This window comes from Ceratocystis lukuohia, assembly GCF_044167205.1.
Source record: "Ceratocystis lukuohia strain C4212 chromosome Unknown Supercontig6_pilon, whole genome shotgun sequence".
NCBI classification, from domain to species: domain Eukaryota; kingdom Fungi; phylum Ascomycota; class Sordariomycetes; order Microascales; family Ceratocystidaceae; genus Ceratocystis; species Ceratocystis lukuohia.
In genome coordinates, this window is record NW_027263525.1 from 2,081,611 (window position 1) to 2,097,786 (window position 16,176).

Consider the following 16,176-nt stretch of genomic DNA (forward strand, 5'->3'; position numbering starts at 1 on the left):
CGACGCAAAGAACGCCCTGTTAAACATGAGATCCAGGGTTTCAGCATGTTGGTTATATCAACGGATTCAGCGCTGCTTCTAGCACTTATCAACACTGTTAAGGCGGAAGTAACGCTAGTAATAGTGCTTTTAGCCGCTGTAATAAGTGCCAGCCCCCGAGTTATAGGGCTACATGTGGCACTGACAGTGTGAATCTAAGTCTGAAAGAGGGCCAAAAACGAAGAGCCCCCAAATCAGGCTCGGATTGCCGCTTTGACTTTGACTCGAACGCCACCAACTTCTGACAGTCTGATGCCGTTATTTCAGCCATTGACCCAAATGACCTTGTCACTTGTTAGAGGGAGATTCGGTGGCTTGTCCTTTTTGTCCCTATTTTCTTCTGCTTGCTCATCAAAAAGATGCAGAACAATCTCGGGCATCACGCCATGCATCGGCCCGCCCATCAACACTCTCGCTTCAGCCTTCTCTTGTGAGTGCTTTTTTAATTGAACTTGTTTATTTCCGCCTATTAGAAAAAACAAAAGTGGAAGACGCCCCCCCTTGGTATGTGGCATTGACTTTATGCATGATAAGAAGGGAGCCTGAGAAATACGTAGCTTGGGCTTGGCGTATCTCGTCACATCCGAAGCCAGGCTTGCAGCAACCACACCAACAAAGCAAATAGCAAAAATATTTTCCTGGTCATGAGCTTGTGAGCGCGGATGGCACGTTTGCTGGTCTGTTCTTTTATTTTCTCCAGGGAAAAGGTATGAAAAGAAATACGCCGGAAGAGAAACAGCCCCCCCCCCCCCTTCCCAGCTGGAAGATCCATCAAGTCAATATCAGGCCCGGAGTATTACTACAGACCATACCAACAACAGATAAACAACAGAGAACGGAGCTATTACTTTGTGCATTATAGCCCATTGAAACAGAAACGCTCTATCTGCCGTCTGTCTGTTCTTATGCTTTGGCGTGTATCACGTCGCAGTCCCCAGGCCGTTGTTAAGTTGTTTTTGGCTTTGGCTAGCCACTTGCGAAGTCCTCCCAAGTAAAACTATAGTTATAGCCATGGCTCATATATCTCAGAGACTTATCCGGATAGCCTGGAACACCCAAATAATAAAAGCCTTTTAACCTTTTTTTTTTCTTGCTCCTGTAGGAATCCCCTACGAAAACAAGTCGACTAATAACTGTGACACACCTTTATTTCGGAGAACGTGAGAGAATATCGTGGCTCTTTTTGTCTTGGTGTAAGTCCATGCCAAACCCTAATTCCAACGTCGCATACCCTACAACCCTGAGGTATCTTCAAGTCCAGCACCTCTGCACAGTCCATATTTATTTCATTCCAATTTGTTATGACTTCTCTTCCACGTGCAACTTCTTGGGTATTTCCCGTTATTTCCCCTCCGTTATTGGTTGCCTCGCTTTTTCTCTCAAGTCCGTAGAAGCCCAATATGTCCCCCCCCCCCAACCCCCTTTCTCCCTCACCCTCTTCTCCTTCGTAGCGTTTCGCACTGATGCAAGCTGAACATGGTTCCATTTCTTTTTCTTGCCTTCTCTCCCCACGGGACTCTAGCTGCCCACGACGTGTCTCAACAGTTGGCGATCTTATGTGTAAAAGAGTAATAAATGGAAAGTCGAGTAGTGTTGCCCAAATGGTGGTAAATCAGTGGCTGGGGGGTTGGCCGATATGATAACCACGCACAGTCCTGTTTATTTCCTCTTCTCTACATTCTCGGTAAGTCATGGCCATGGGCTGTTCCCAGAGTTTTCCTAGGGCAGACCGAGATCAAGTCATGTAAAAAAAGGAGTCAAAGGCCTGCTGAGTGAGTCCTTTTTCGATGTCAACCCCAAGCTATGGATGCAGGAACAAGAGTCTTAGTTGCATTGTGGTTTGCTAAGTTTTCTCCATGGGGAAGAACAAGCCAGTTTGTGGACTCAAAACTTTGGCAGCCGTGTCGTACTTGGAGCATGAGTCCACGACCCGAGCTTCGTTTTTTCAAGTCGTTCCGACCCAGGCGTAAATACGATATTACGAGAAGTAGCTTCAAATTAGGGTTAGTTCGGAATTGCGTCTTGTACTACAATACACAAGTACATTGTACCTGTACTATGATTCATGCTTGGACTTTCAGCACCGAGTCCGTATCGAGGGAGGACCTGCCCACTAATGGCCCTCCTTCCCCTTTTGCGGAAGCCTGAAAAACTCTTCCTAACTTACCCCTCACTTATCACCAAGTCATCATTCGCCCTTCTCCTCCTTCATTCCACTCAACTGTGCTCACAACCAAACTTCGCTTTATCCTTCCTCGCCACCAACACCGCCATTTCAAACATGGCATGGCTTAATTCCTTCCCTGGTCGGGCTTGCATCTCTTTTCTATTTTCACTCAATTTCTCTTGTCAAGTTGCGCTCAGACGTTCCTAGGCTGGTTCTAGAAGGAAAATGCCTTAGGTTTGATTGCCCACTACGAACTACACCTCTTTTTTCTGGTTTGTCTTTGTTATAACTCGTCCATATTTAGGGTTCGTTGGTAATAATAGTTGATGGATTACTATTTGCTAGGTCTTCGGAATGCGGCATCACACTATGCGAACAATAAATGACATCCCTCGTCAAAGACATTTGTGTGCGACAACGGAAAGAGCAAAAACAGGATCACAAGTAGTGTATCACCTTTCACAAGCGTCACAGCTTTGATGTAGCCACTACTTCGCACGTTATCTTGACCGGTTTTCACTTGTGTCTTCCTGGTTTTCACCTTCTTTTACACCGCATCACCGCATCACCGGAACATCTTTAACTCCGCAACAGCGAAAATAAATAAATAAAAATACCTGAGACGAGCCTTGCACAAAAGTCTGAGTCCAAGTATGCTCGCAAGATCTACTCGCTCATTGCTCATCTTTCGCCTTGATTGTTGCACGCCCAGCTGGCTGCCCTGTGCCGTGCATACAAAAAGTACTAGCCAGCGCTTGCATAGCCCGTACGGCGCCTTCTTCTTTTTTTTTTTCCAAGCCACTTCTCGCTGCCACTTGCACGCTGCACACCCTTGATCCTTGAAGAATGGGAGGGTGAAAAAATTATACACAATGCTGATCGATCGACTGGAGAACATTCCTAATACAGAAAGAGAGCGGAAGGCGCGTGTGCGCAAGAGCAGAAGGGAAACGAAAAGAAGCTCGTGTATAAGTGCAGTGCACAATGTGTATTGTGTGTGGATATGCGCATTTGTGTTCTTGTTGCTAGGGAGCCCATGGCCGTGAATAGTGCTAGCTTTACTCGAGCGCACAAATAAGTGGATTTTTGTTGGTCAGGCTTGCACAGCAACATGCATCTTCTGCATCTTTTGATCAATGCATTACGGACGAGTAATCTTGGAAGCACCGAGAAACTCGCAAGCTGTCGAAACAAGGGTCCTAGGTACTTTGCTCCAAAAGTTAGAGCCTTACCTTTTCCGGAACTAGCATGGAACAAAGCAACGAGGCAAAGAGAAGACGCCATGGGTTGCTGATGACCCGGGTCTCAGCCTAGTTGTTCCTGGGTTTGGACTTGGACCCTGGCTTTTGGCTGACCTAGACCCTGAACTTGCTTCGCGCTGCTCCTAGGCCCCTTGGGTGCCAAATAGGGCTTTGGGGCCGGCTGAAGCTGACCGACCATATGAAGACAAAAATGGGAAAGAAAGGGCCATACCAGCTATCCACCCTATAGCGCAGCCTCCACACACCATATCTCGGAACCAAGACGCCGGAAAAGGCCTATAGATATTGGAGCTAACGATGCAAAATATAGGGAGAGAGAGAGTGTGTGTATGTGTTTGTGTGTGTGCTCAACTAAGCACTGATTGGTTTATTTAACGTTTATTCGTTCAACTAAGCATCCTACAATGCCATCCACTTACACACCTAGCTCAAAGGGGAAAATAAAGTAGAGGGAAGGTCTGGAGACAAGCCCGTTGTTTTTTTATCACTGCCCAACCTCCGATAACACTTCAATCCAGTGCTTTTTGCAACATCACAACAACGGGAGACGGAAGCATTCCAGCGCCGCTAACTGACACACACCCACTAAATCGAGGCATAGTGCCCAGCTAACTGGGTCCTACCATAGTGATCTCTGCAGGTCCAGGTTTATCTATGCGGGCCGGTGCAGGTACCGGATTTACTCGACGTCCTTTTTTTGCTCTTTTCCTTTTTTTTTTGGGCCTCCCTTTTCTTCCCAATGACAGACAAAGCGGAATTATGGCCACTCTGGGAATAAGGAATAAGAGAAGCCTAGCAAGCGGCATCTTCGTTCACTAGTTCAATCCTGGTCATGCCATGTCATCAACCAGCCACAAGGCGGCTTTATAGTGTTCCTGGTAACAAACTAAGCCAGGACCAGGACCATAGCAAGACTTAAGAGACCCTTTAGGCTAGAAGCATAAAACTAAGGATGTCAAGCTTCTGAAAAGAAGGATTTCCATGCTCATTGCCCCGTCAACTTTTGCAAGACCGTAACGCTATCCAACACTACAAGTCTCAAGACGGTGTTTTGGCTGTTGCACGGCGTCAAACGACATGCCTCGTGATTGCATGCATGTATCCGGACGTGGCTACGCTGCTGTACTATATGCCCTCGATATTCTACAGGCCAAATACATGGCTACGTGGTGTGCCAAACTTGGCTGTTCTCGTACCGGCCTCCAAGTAAAATGCGCCAGCCAAGCCTTAGGTGCTGATTGGGTATATGCTTGGGCTTGGGGAGAAAAAGAAAGAGAGGGGCTGTCTTGCAAATCCTTTGGAGTTGAAGCAGGCTCTAGCAGAGCCAAAGTTTAGGCGGACGGACCAGGCAACAAAGTACACCGAAGCCAGTACCAAGCCGGCAACAAGTCAAGGCAATCAAGCAAAGTAAAGCAGAAACACCGCATTATCCACTGCTCGCCCGCCATGATGGCGTTAGAAAGGGGCTGTCTTGTTATAGGGAGGTTGCCATGGCACGGCCTTTGAGCTTGGCGTTGCTGGTTGTTCTTGATGCTAATGGCCCTATATTTGCGCGTACGTGCTGCTGTATATGCGTAATCTTTCATCTTCCCCGAGATCTCTAAGAGGGAAGAATTATCGAGGGCACTATTCTTTTCTCATATTACTTGAAAGGCTAGGGTGGTGGGGGGATGTCTTGCTTTCTCAAAGTAAGGCTTCAATTTCGCGTCGCAAGCGTTGAGCGACCACAGTCGGAAACAAAGCAATCAGCATAGGGCTGGGCTAAAAGAAGGACTAGGCCGATGGCAGGATAATATCGACGCGGGCGAGTTTGCAAGTTGCAATTTTGGTTGGCTATTCGCTTTTTCTTTTCAATTAAGTCCTCCCCCCCCTCCCCTTCCCAAGTTCCCGAGGTTCTAAGCCTTGTATAATCTTGGGCTAATCCCGGTCCCGCGTAGGCGAGCTGGCCAGATGCACTCTAAAAGTTTCAGCTTGGTTGAGTAGCACTCTTAGGACTTTTGAAGCTAGACTCTCTGTTCACGATCTTTTCTTCCGCGATGGAACTCTTTTCCTGTCGCGAGGTTTCTTTTGTTCTCTCTTTCTTTCTCTCTCTCCTCCCCCCCCCCCCCCAACAGACCAAAGAAGGACAAGGAGGGAAAAAAAAAAGTATTCAAGGACTTTTGGTGCCAAATCCCCCGACTTGGAGAGATGGCCTCATCATTAAGTGCCCAATGCTTTTCCTATTTTTTTTTTCTATTTTTTCTTTCTTTTTTTCCTTTTCCTAATCCTTGGGTTAAATCTGCCTAGCCCTTTACAGCTGGCTATGGAGTTGTATTAACCATTGGTTCTCTTTGGTTCGCCTCTGGTAATGCTGCTTTACTTTACGTGATGCGATGTCCTTGCCCCCCCCATCGCTGACTCTTCCTGTTATTGGAGGCTTTACTAAGTTCAGACTACAGGTTTTTTTTCTTGAATTTTTTCATCGTCGCCCTTTTTCCTTTTTAAGCTTCTTACTAGAAACTGCAACGCCCTTGATCTAAGACCTTCATAACGATATAGATATAAATAAGTATACACCCCTCACCAACTGGGATATTGTACCCAAGGCAATCCTAGTTGAGTTACAAGTTGCAAGCCATAAGGCTCACCCCCCTACCCCTCCCCTCCCCTCGATGTCTAACTTTCTCTTCTCTTCTGCTTATTGGAAAACACTCTCAACCTCACGCATACGTACTGTCCCTCTCTTGTGTTTTGTTTTTTTCTTTTTTTCTTTTCTCCCTCCCTTTCCCTCACCCTCCCCTGGACTTTTCTTCTTTTTCTTTCCAGGGTTGCTATATGTTGCTATAAGTGGCAGCCGAAAGGAGGAGAAAGACAAAAGAATCTAGGGTCAGTGTCAAATAAGCCTCGACAAAGCAACAGAACAAGGGTACTGCTTTCCCAAGGTGCTCGTTTTTTTCTTTTCTAATCTCACTTTTAACAGATGAAAAGGAAAAAAAGACTAGGACGTGGCAGTCTTCTCAGTCTTTTTGTACTTTCTCGTTTCGAAGAGAGGAGAGAAGAGGGGAAGAAGAAGAAGAATAGCAAGAAAGCCCATTGCCTTTAAACTTGTCGATGATTGCTACCTGCCGCTTATTCTACTGCTGTTAATTGCATGCATATTTATGTAGGGACACGCTGTCTGACTTTGCTTTAGTTTGGCTGTGGCCTGGCTATGGCCCTCATGCTCTCTTGCTTTGTCCGCTTCATCATGCCCTCTTGGCTTTTAAATCTTCCTCCTTGGCTTTAACTGGGTCTCCCAACCGACCACTCGAAGGCACTGCATCTTACAGTCTTTGCCCACTTCTTTTTTTTTTTCCCTTCTACCCTCTTCTATACAACGTTAAAAGCCGGCCTGTCCACACATATAATCACGTTCAACATTCACCCTTCACCCCCCTCACCCCCCCCCTTCTCTCCTCTCTCTCCTTCTCCCATCTCCACGCCCCATTTGTTGCTTCTTGCAACGGGATAAGAGCCACTCCCCTCTGGTCGGTCTGCTTTTTATTTTTTTATTTTTTTTTTACAAGGCAAGCTACATAAGACTCACGTTAGGCCACAAGGTTATTCGATAAGAGCAAGAGCAATCATCAGACGATATAAGCTGCTGGCTCCCGCTACTTCTTAGATTCCCACTTGGCCTTTGGTTTACTTGCTTTGTCTTCTGTTCTGCTTTAAGGCTTTACATTCAACCCTCGCCCTTCCCTTCCCTCACTCTTCCTCTCCGTTTCCCCTTCTTGTTCCCATCGCTCGACTCTGCTGTCTAGTACGTTTGTTCACCTTACTAGCCTTAGCTCTAGCTTATATTGCTCTTGATCTGCTGCTGTCTTGACGAAGTCTGCCTACGGTCTTACACCCACACAGCAACGACAAGACAAGTCCAGTCCAGCCCGACCTAGTTCAATCTTTGTGTGAGCAGGGCATCACTGCTATTATCACTACCACCTTATTTCCAGTTCGGCTGTTTTCTATAGTGGCGTGTTGGCAGTTCCGTTCCGTCCTGAGTCAATCGACTTTTTGACTGGTCTGTCTATCCGCTTTTATTGTTTGTACACACCGCTTGCTAGTTTAGTCTACGTCTAGACTTGCCTGCTGATACATTAAACGCACACGCACACCAACACGCAGGCTTTGCTCAGCCTATCACAGTGGTCGACAGACTTTTTTTTTTTCTTTTTTCCCAAATAACCCCCAACACCTTGTTCCTAGAGCTTTGAGCGTTGCACTTTAGCGAGAACTCCGCTTGCTATACCTAACTCCCCTCTTCTGCCAAACAACATCGACTAAGCTAGCAACGCTACTCGGTATCACTATAGCATTTACATCCCCCCAAACAACTCCAGCAGCACCAGCAGCTTGAAGCATCACTGCTTCCTCTTCTTCATCATAAACACTACCATCACCACGACGAACGACGCTCGAGGCCACGCCCCCAATTCCACCACGGCGTCTCTTCAAAGCCTCTTACCCTCCACCCTTCCGCATATCCTGCCGCAACCCGCAACCCAGCATCTGCCGTTGTCTCTGCAATCACAGCAGCAGACACAGACGCAGACGCCTGGACGGGCATCAACTTCCCAAATTCTTTCCATACAGAGCCCGGCGGCCGCCCAGAGCGGAGGATCGCTCTGGCGGACCGGATGTGTCGACAACACGCTGGCTAATAACTACCGTGTCAGCGACTATTCAGTCGACTACTCTGCTCAGCATTCTCCTGCCGGAGGTCCTGAGCATAGCCAGTCGCAACATGTCTATGAACCAGCCGCACCTGCACATCACCACCAGCAACAGCATCAACAGCAACAGCAGCAGCAGCAGCAGCAACATCAGCAGACGTCAAACACGCAACATCACCAGCCACAACATCATCATGCTCACCAGCATCAGCAGCACCAACAGCATCAGCAGCACCAGCAGCACCGACCGTCGCTTCACCACCCTTCTAGTGCGTCGTCCAGTATCCTAGATCCACCTGATCAGCACCACACAGGAGCCACCACACATTTGCCCGGCATGGCCCAACACCACCATCAGCACACGCAGTCCCAAGTCATGATGGACCCCAGCCAGCTTGCTCCCCGCCATATGGCCCACCCCCATTCCTATGGTACTGGCATGTTCCCTTCTTTGGGCCCGGGTCCAACACACTCGTCTGCGCATCGTCCGCATTCGGGACCAATGAAGCGACCGCGGCCCGACGATCTTGATCTGTCTGGAATACCGGATTTGGACCAGGGCGATCTCGACATGCAGCAGACGCCCCTAGCTTATGGTCCTCCCGGCTCTCAACCCACCCATCACCACCACCGCCTTCCTGAAACCGGCCCCCCAACCAAGATGATGCGGCGTGATGATACGAGTGGCGGTGCTCCTAGTGTCGTTGGCCAGGCAGGAATGCCTGCACCTGCCCTACGTCCTCGAGGCCCAAAACTCAAGTTTACGCCTGAAGATGACCAGTTATTGATTGACCTGAAGGAGAACAAGAACCTGACATGGAAGCAAATTGCAGACTTTTTCCCAGGCCGATCTTCAGGCACTCTTCAGGTCAGATACTGCACTAAACTTAAGGCCAAGACTACTCAGTGGACGGAAGAAACAGTAAGTGGTCAACCATTCCATTCATTCATTTTTTTTTTCACTACCACGCACTCATTCCCTACATTTTTTACTTGTTTCTACCTCTTCAAATCCTACCTAGCTCAAGTTAAGTTAGGCTGGGCTCAACTTGCTCTCGCCCCCCCCCCTCCCCCTGCCCATAAAAGTTTTGTGTCCCATATGGAGCCCTTGCTCGTGTTCCTTACTAGCCCTGTCATATCACTTTATTTCCTTCGTCTTCTTCCCTAGCTTTTTTTTTTTCCCACCCATTCTTCATTTTCTTCCCATCTTCCAATATCGTTCTGGCCTGTCCTTATGGACAAGGCCCATCCCAATTCCCCTCTTAGGGCGGTTTCGCTAATCTATAATTTGTTTTGCACATTGTATAGGACCAAAAGCTCCGCAATGCTCTCCAGGACTACGAAAACGAGAAGTGGCGCATTGTAGCTAACAAGGTTGGCACGGGATTCACACCCGTGGCCTGCCGTGAACGTGCAGCTCAGATGCAGTTCACGGCGGAGCCTGTCTTATAGCAATCAATGTCTCCGGTTGGAGCACCCGCCAGTGCTTCTGGACACCCCGGGGACACCACCGCCAATAGCAGCGTCTACGGGCATCAGCCTCAGCAGTCGCAGCAGCAGCATCAGCCGCTCTCCATCACCGTGCCCGTAGGCGGCGGGCCCGGTGAAGAACCTGTCTCGGCAGTTTCGGCAGTCTCGGTCTCGGTCTACGGCCAGCCACCCCCTCAACCACCACATCCTTCGCAGATGTAGTGCAGTGCAGCTCTATAGTTTCAGCAAAAAGAGCTGCATGAGACCCCCCCTCCCCCCCTTCTCTTTTCAAAAACAAAATCAACCCTCCAAAAAAGAATAAAAACAAGGGAATAGACTCATGTGGCTCCATAGGCACTATCTTGCTCTTGTTTCATTCTTTTTTCACGCCGACAATGAATTGATGTACTACTTTCCTCTCTATTTCCTACTCTTATTCTCCCACTCGTTTTTTTATTTTTATTTCTTGGCTTCTCGATGTTCTTTCCTCTCAACAACTCTTTTATTTCCTTTTTTTTTTTTTTATTTCAAGACTACAGACCGAACCTCACTTGGTGCTAGAATTCCTCACATCACTTGTCTAGAAGAATGAGAGGCGGCCGGCTGACTTAACGGCTTTCCAGTAAAGCAAAGGAGAAACCAGAAGGTTAGCGAGAAAAGGGGGCTCAAGAAAAGACTCCGTCTTTGTTCTCATGCTTGTTTCCGTGCTACATACACCGCATTTTCCTTTTTTTTTTTCCTTCTTATAGGGAAGCAATAAAAGAAGGGTTTTTATTCTATTCTTTTCTCTTATTTTATTTTCCTCACTTGTTCGCTCAGTGGGGTGTTTCACATTTTCCTTGTTTACAAAGGGTCTTTTTTCTTTATCAAGAAGAAAAGACCTGCACCAATGGAAGACGGAAAAAGCAAGAGAAGACCTTGGTCTCGGTTCGCGCCCATTGCTAGAAAATAAGGTCCAGGACTTCAGTGCCTTTTTCCTTCCGTCCCTCTTTTTCTTCTCAACCTAAACTTGTCAGTTTGGGATCCTGTACTTTCTTGTGTCAATGTTGCCCACAGCTTCATGATATCTTCTAGACCTCACTTCACCCCCCCCCCCTCTATATTTCCTATTCCGTTCGCACTCCTTCATTTTCGTTTTTTGCTATTCATCTAGGGGGACAGTAGGGGGTATACTTTAGACTAGGCGTTTCCCTTATCCTCTTTTTATTTTTCTCTTCTTTCTCGACCAGGTCTATTCTTGACGTGACGAGCCTATAATAATATTTTTTTTCTTTGATATTACTAGTTTCCTGTCTGAAGTGTTTCGTTTACTTGCATCACGAACTTAATGAGGGTGTTATATGGAGTGAGAGATCCTATAGCATGGTATAGTCGAGACCTTGATACTAATAAGAGGACCTTGATATATGGGCACCGGCGCACACGCGGCGAGGAAGAAAAAAAGACCGGAAGAAAGTACGCGTCAATGGACGAGAAAGAAGAAGGCTGGGAGAAAATCGGGCCATTATTTTTTTATTATTTGCCATCATCGAAGCTTCATGTGAAAAGCATGTTAGTAGATAGCCTGGTGAAGGTGTTAAATAGTGTACATGGCTAGATGGGAGGGCAAATGTTCTGTTGTAGTTGACTATTCATGTGGTACAAGTACATAATTACATAATTTTGCTCTGCAACAATTCCCTGGAGGGCAAGAACAGAACGTCGTACGCGTACAGTGCAAATAGACCCACTTATTGGTACTGTGACGCACAAAACCTGGTGAGAAAAACTTTGTCCGGGGGTTTTTTTACTCTTCTGTACCCACATCCTCACTACTCCCAAAGGGCTTCATTGCTTCATGAACTTCGCCTCCGACACCTCCTCTTAGCCCCCTTTTCTTCCGCCTTCGCCTTCGCGGCGCCGCATTATCCGCAAAGAAAAGATTTTGGTTCCTCCAGCCCTTCACCCTCCTCCCGGAAAACGTCGTTGCAGGGCTCGGAGGAGAGGAGGTCCTATATCGCTTGTCATGGTATAGGGGAATACGGAAACACTTTCTATTAGCATTTTGTCTTAGTGGCCTTTTTTCCTCCTCCTGCGTGTAATTATGTTTCTCTTTCTCTCCGGGACATTTGGGTTTTGTTTCTGAATCCTTCCAATTGCCCTCCGTTAACTTACACGCCCATTACAGGACGCGTGCTATGCCTTCGAGATTACCGTCTGTTCTCCCAGCCTGCTATCGGTTTATTGCGTTTCCTCTCCAGCTGGCTTGGCTCTCTTCCCCTTGCCATGCAATGTCGTAGCCTTGGATAATATCCGATTTCCTGCTAAATACGCACGCATACAGCTCAAGGCAGAAAATATCCTACTATACAGCCCTTAGTCAGAGTTACAAAGCGCATTACCATGGCCTCCACATTCCCATCAGAATTTTTAATCTAAGAAGCCCCAAAATAGGAACTTGACCATCACTACATCACATCACAGTATCACAGCACGACAGGGGCCTGTTTCCGGTTAGTGGCAGCCCTGACCTGGCGATTTTGCCGAAAGAACCATGTCCGCCTAAAAAAAACCTCAGCAGCCAAGGTTCTACGTCTGGTCGTTGGGCGGCTCCAAAAGATGAAGCAAGCCACACGTCTGAACTTTGTAGTCTTGGTCTTTTGCTCTGCGTGGTTGCGTGCTTGCGTGGCACAAGGCCCAATAGGAAAGGGAAAGGGAGAGGGAAAGGGGGATGGAGATGGAGATGTGTGTACGTCGAGGGTGAAACTCTCCCCCCCCCCCCTCCCAAAATCGCATACATAGACCACATGCCTCGAGCTGCCTATCAGAGGTTTGCACAGAACTCCCTGATGTGGTGTGATTTTCGGTTTTTCTACCCATGATTGTTTGTTTCTAATGGCACTGCCGCTACAGCTGTCAATCACTGCGGCTTCTGCCACTAAAAAATAAAAAATAAAAAAGTTCAACGACTGAAACAAACCACGCCACTCACCGGATCTCTCACAATCCGGCATATTTGCAACAGGCAGACCCCGTTTAGGCACGACTGACGTGTTCAGTGTTCCTCTACACCCTCTAGACAGCCATTTTTATGTCTGCGCCCCATCGTATATCACCCAGTCTCTGTGTTTCTAATAGCCCTATAACACAGCCCTACTAAGACTATCTTATCAACGCTTGTACCAAAACCAAGTCTCCTCCTTCATGTCCTTTGGGAGCGAACTTTTTCACGCCCGCACCAACATCCACAGCCAAGGCAAGCCCAAGGATTGCTGGATTTCGCGGCTGATAACTGTCACCCGACTCGCAATCCACTTCCCCCCGCAGGGCATACTAGCCTAAGTCATGGCTGTACAATTATTTGCGTCCGCCTAGCGACTAAAAGCAGACTAGAGTCTAGGGTCTAGAGGCTAAAGCTATATGCTTATATCTCAGACTTGTTATACATGTACGATGTCAGGCTCTTATGATCAGCGCTCTTGACCAACCACCCCCAGTGCATTGTTTGCTGGCATCCTGAACTGCTACCACTATACACAGTGACCTGAAACCTATCCAATCAGCGATAGCGAGGTTGAATTATATGTTTGCAAATAACAAGTCAGCCTTAATCTATGCGTTGTCTCCTCCCTTTCTGTAGGTGGGTGTTTGTCAATGGCGATGCTGTAACCTGCCCCTCTCAGATATCTACACCATTATGTACAGAGCTCACCAAGCCGATGTTTCCCGCGTCAACTCAATCAAGATTCAAGATTGATTGTAAGATATGTGGCCGATGGGATCCTTCTACTCCTCAAGCTCGTCTATGTTCTTCTAGAAGACGCCTCAAAACAGTGCCTTAAGTTCACCCCGTGCATGTGCATGCCACGTCTGATTCGGACTTCTATGCCGCTCCCAGGCCCCCCGAGGCTTAGACATAACAACCAAGACATTATCTGCCCCCTTTAGTAGGGCGTTAGAATAAGGATGAGGGGGGAGAATCTAAAATGTATATAAAATATGCCTTTGGTCGAGATCCATAGAAAAGAAGCCCGTTCGCTTCTCCACACCCCCCCCCCCCCTCCCCCTTCCCCTCATCTTCCCCTTCCCCTCCCCTCATCTTCTCCTCCTCTCATCTACCCCTCTATATTGCAGCCCAAATTAACATCCCTTATTGGTTGCAGTAGCCATATAGGTTGTTTCGTTTATAGGCAGTTTCGCATGCAGTGACAACGCACCTCAAGGCCAGAAATTCCAGGGTAGATGCCTGCTACAGGCCTTTTCCCACTCAATAACGCCTACCCCTCTTCTATCACTAGTCCTATGATTGGTGCTTGGATGCGAGCCTGTCCTCAATGTCTTCTGGAGTGACAGTAGCAGCCTCCTCAACTAACTTGATAATAGCCTTGTGTGTGGGGACAGAGTTGCGGAGGCCCAAGAACTCGGCTGTACCCAAGAGCCAGCCATTCAGGTCGTGGATTTCGGTCTCTTTTCCCGCTTTGATATCCTGAAGCATCGAGCTGACATTGTCTTTCACCACCACTCCACACAGATGATATATCATAGTGCGCAAGTTACCAAACGAGAATCTCTCTAGCAATGCCGGGTCAGTCGCTCCAGCCATCCCCAGGATGCCATGTCCTACTTCGCTCTGGATAAGGGCCAAGATGATTTGGCTTGCCTCGCGAATCAGCCGGTCAACCACCCGACCGACCGGACCTAGTGGATCCGCAAAAACCTCTCCGTTCTTGACGCGGAGGATTGCCGTCGTTGGGTTGATCACCGAGTTGACTACCAGCTTTTCCAGCTGATAGATCCACAAATCATCGCGTGCTAGCTCACGAGCCTCCAGCTTCGGTGCCGCCAGTAAGAGGTCCGTCAGATACTGACTCTGCCCGCCTGTTGTCTCGTTCAGCCACACTGGGCCCATCGCTACATCCGCCTCAGATGCGTGCTTGCTTCGGAACGGCCCCAATGATGTAACTCCGTGCTTTGTGACCATGGCCAGACAGTTGGGACCTTGAGCTTTTGTGCCAAAGCGGGATGTCATGTACGCGTCGCCAGACGGTGGCCACAGACGGCTCATGCCATTCTGGGCAAAGGCCAACGTGCTCTCAGCGCTTAGGTAGCGCCGCATCCTGTCCACTTCCTTAAGTGCTGAGGCCGTCTTAGTCGATACTATGATGTTGCTCAGGGTCTTGCCATTGGCAACTTCCACCACCGGTCCTTCCTTCGGCTTCTCCTCACTCCACCACTCGACGGCAAAGTTACGGCTGTTGACGACGGAGTTTCCGCGCAAGATCTCGATTCCAGGTCGGCGGATCCATTCTTCCAGCAGTTCCTTGCGGTGCACAACAAGAGTGATTGGCGGCTTTGCGGGTGACTTGGCAAGAGACATGGCAAAGAGACGACCTAGATTACCCACGCCGACGATGTATACACGCTTATGGGGTTGCGACAGGCTAGTGTGTTCGGAGGTAAAACTTTGGGCGAGGTGAGGGAAATTCCGAGCACTCCAAGCATATACACGGGGAGGGATCGCATAGGCCTCAGAGAGGGTGAGCCATCGCAGAGCAGGCATTGTTTAGTGAGACAACGCGTAGATTAGGAAGCCGAGGTCAGTTGAGTACGATAGAAAGCAGCTATTGTTACCCGGACAAGATACATAGGGCTTTTTTTTTCTAGAGTCCTATGGGGGAAAGTCACGAAGGGCGCATCTTTGACATTTTGCACAACACTGCATAAAATGGAGTCCTAGGCCCTTATTGGCTAGCTGCGCTGGATAAATGGATAACCATTTTACCCTCCGAAGCCACACTCAATGAAAACAAGAGATATCTCTAAAATGTTCAAAAAAAATTAACATTTCCTGTCTAATGTTTGGAGGCTCAATTTCAGATGCGGAATAGCCTACTGGCAGAAAAGCCGGACCCCAAAAAGGCATAGGAGATCCTTGAAGGACACCTGCAACCGCTGACTGCTCGGAAGTGGTAGTGGACGACGATTTTTTGGAGTTTGTATTATTTAACGTCTACCTACTGGTTTTCCACAGCAATACGACGGCATGTTCTGGGCGGAAAAGGGGTAAGAATATGTCGTCCTCCAAACCCTCCTCCGGGCAGTCAGCAGTTGCAGGTGTGCGTCTTCTTTGAACTACTCTTATGATTTTGTAGGGTCCGGCCTTGCGGCCAGGAGTCTTCTCCGCTAGACGTTGCCCAAAGGCTTCCTTCCCTGCTGGTTATGTTTCCAGGGTTGGTTACCTGGTGTTTTTGGCTTGTGGCGCCCTCCCTATATGGAAGTCTAGTCTAAGAGGCTATCGACTATCGGCCTCGGGTGTTTGCTCTGGCGGAGTACGTCGGTTTTGCCCTCTTTTCGGCGAAGCGGTCGCCGCATTTTAAAAGTAGACCCTGGATGTCGGGAGAAAGGACCCTCCAGCCTCTCTTCCGAGTCCCCTTTGACATCACCTTCCACTCCTGTCTTTCTTTCTACTATCGTGAGCCGGGGTTAGCCACCAATGCTCTGCTGAGAGTAGAGCACTGGAGAAGTAGTGGAAGACGACACCATTCACGCTGCTTCCGTCTAGATGTAT

The 16,176-nt window shown here is 48.3% G+C and overlaps 2 protein-coding genes across 2 annotated transcripts; one reads left to right on the forward strand and one right to left on the reverse strand.

The window, feature by feature from the left end:
- Positions 1–8,230: 8,230 nt before the first annotated feature.
- On the forward strand, positions 8,231–9,851 carry HOO65_060498 (Myb-like DNA-binding domain protein; the record flags this gene model as incomplete). Its single annotated transcript, XM_071003844.1, has 4 exons — positions 8,231–8,428; positions 8,518–9,081; positions 9,468–9,533; positions 9,612–9,851. The coding sequence occupies 4 exons, from the start codon at positions 8,231–8,233 to the stop codon at positions 9,849–9,851; spliced, it is 1,068 nt and encodes a 355-aa protein (XP_070857848.1).
- A 4,057-nt stretch (positions 9,852–13,908) lies between these two features.
- On the reverse strand, positions 13,909–15,168 carry HOO65_060499 (putative 2-dehydropantoate 2-reductase; the record flags this gene model as incomplete). Its single annotated transcript, XM_071001145.1, has 1 exon — positions 13,909–15,168. The coding sequence occupies one exon, from the start codon at positions 15,166–15,168 to the stop codon at positions 13,909–13,911; it is 1,260 nt and encodes a 419-aa protein (XP_070857849.1).
- Positions 15,169–16,176: the final 1,008 nt, after the last annotated feature.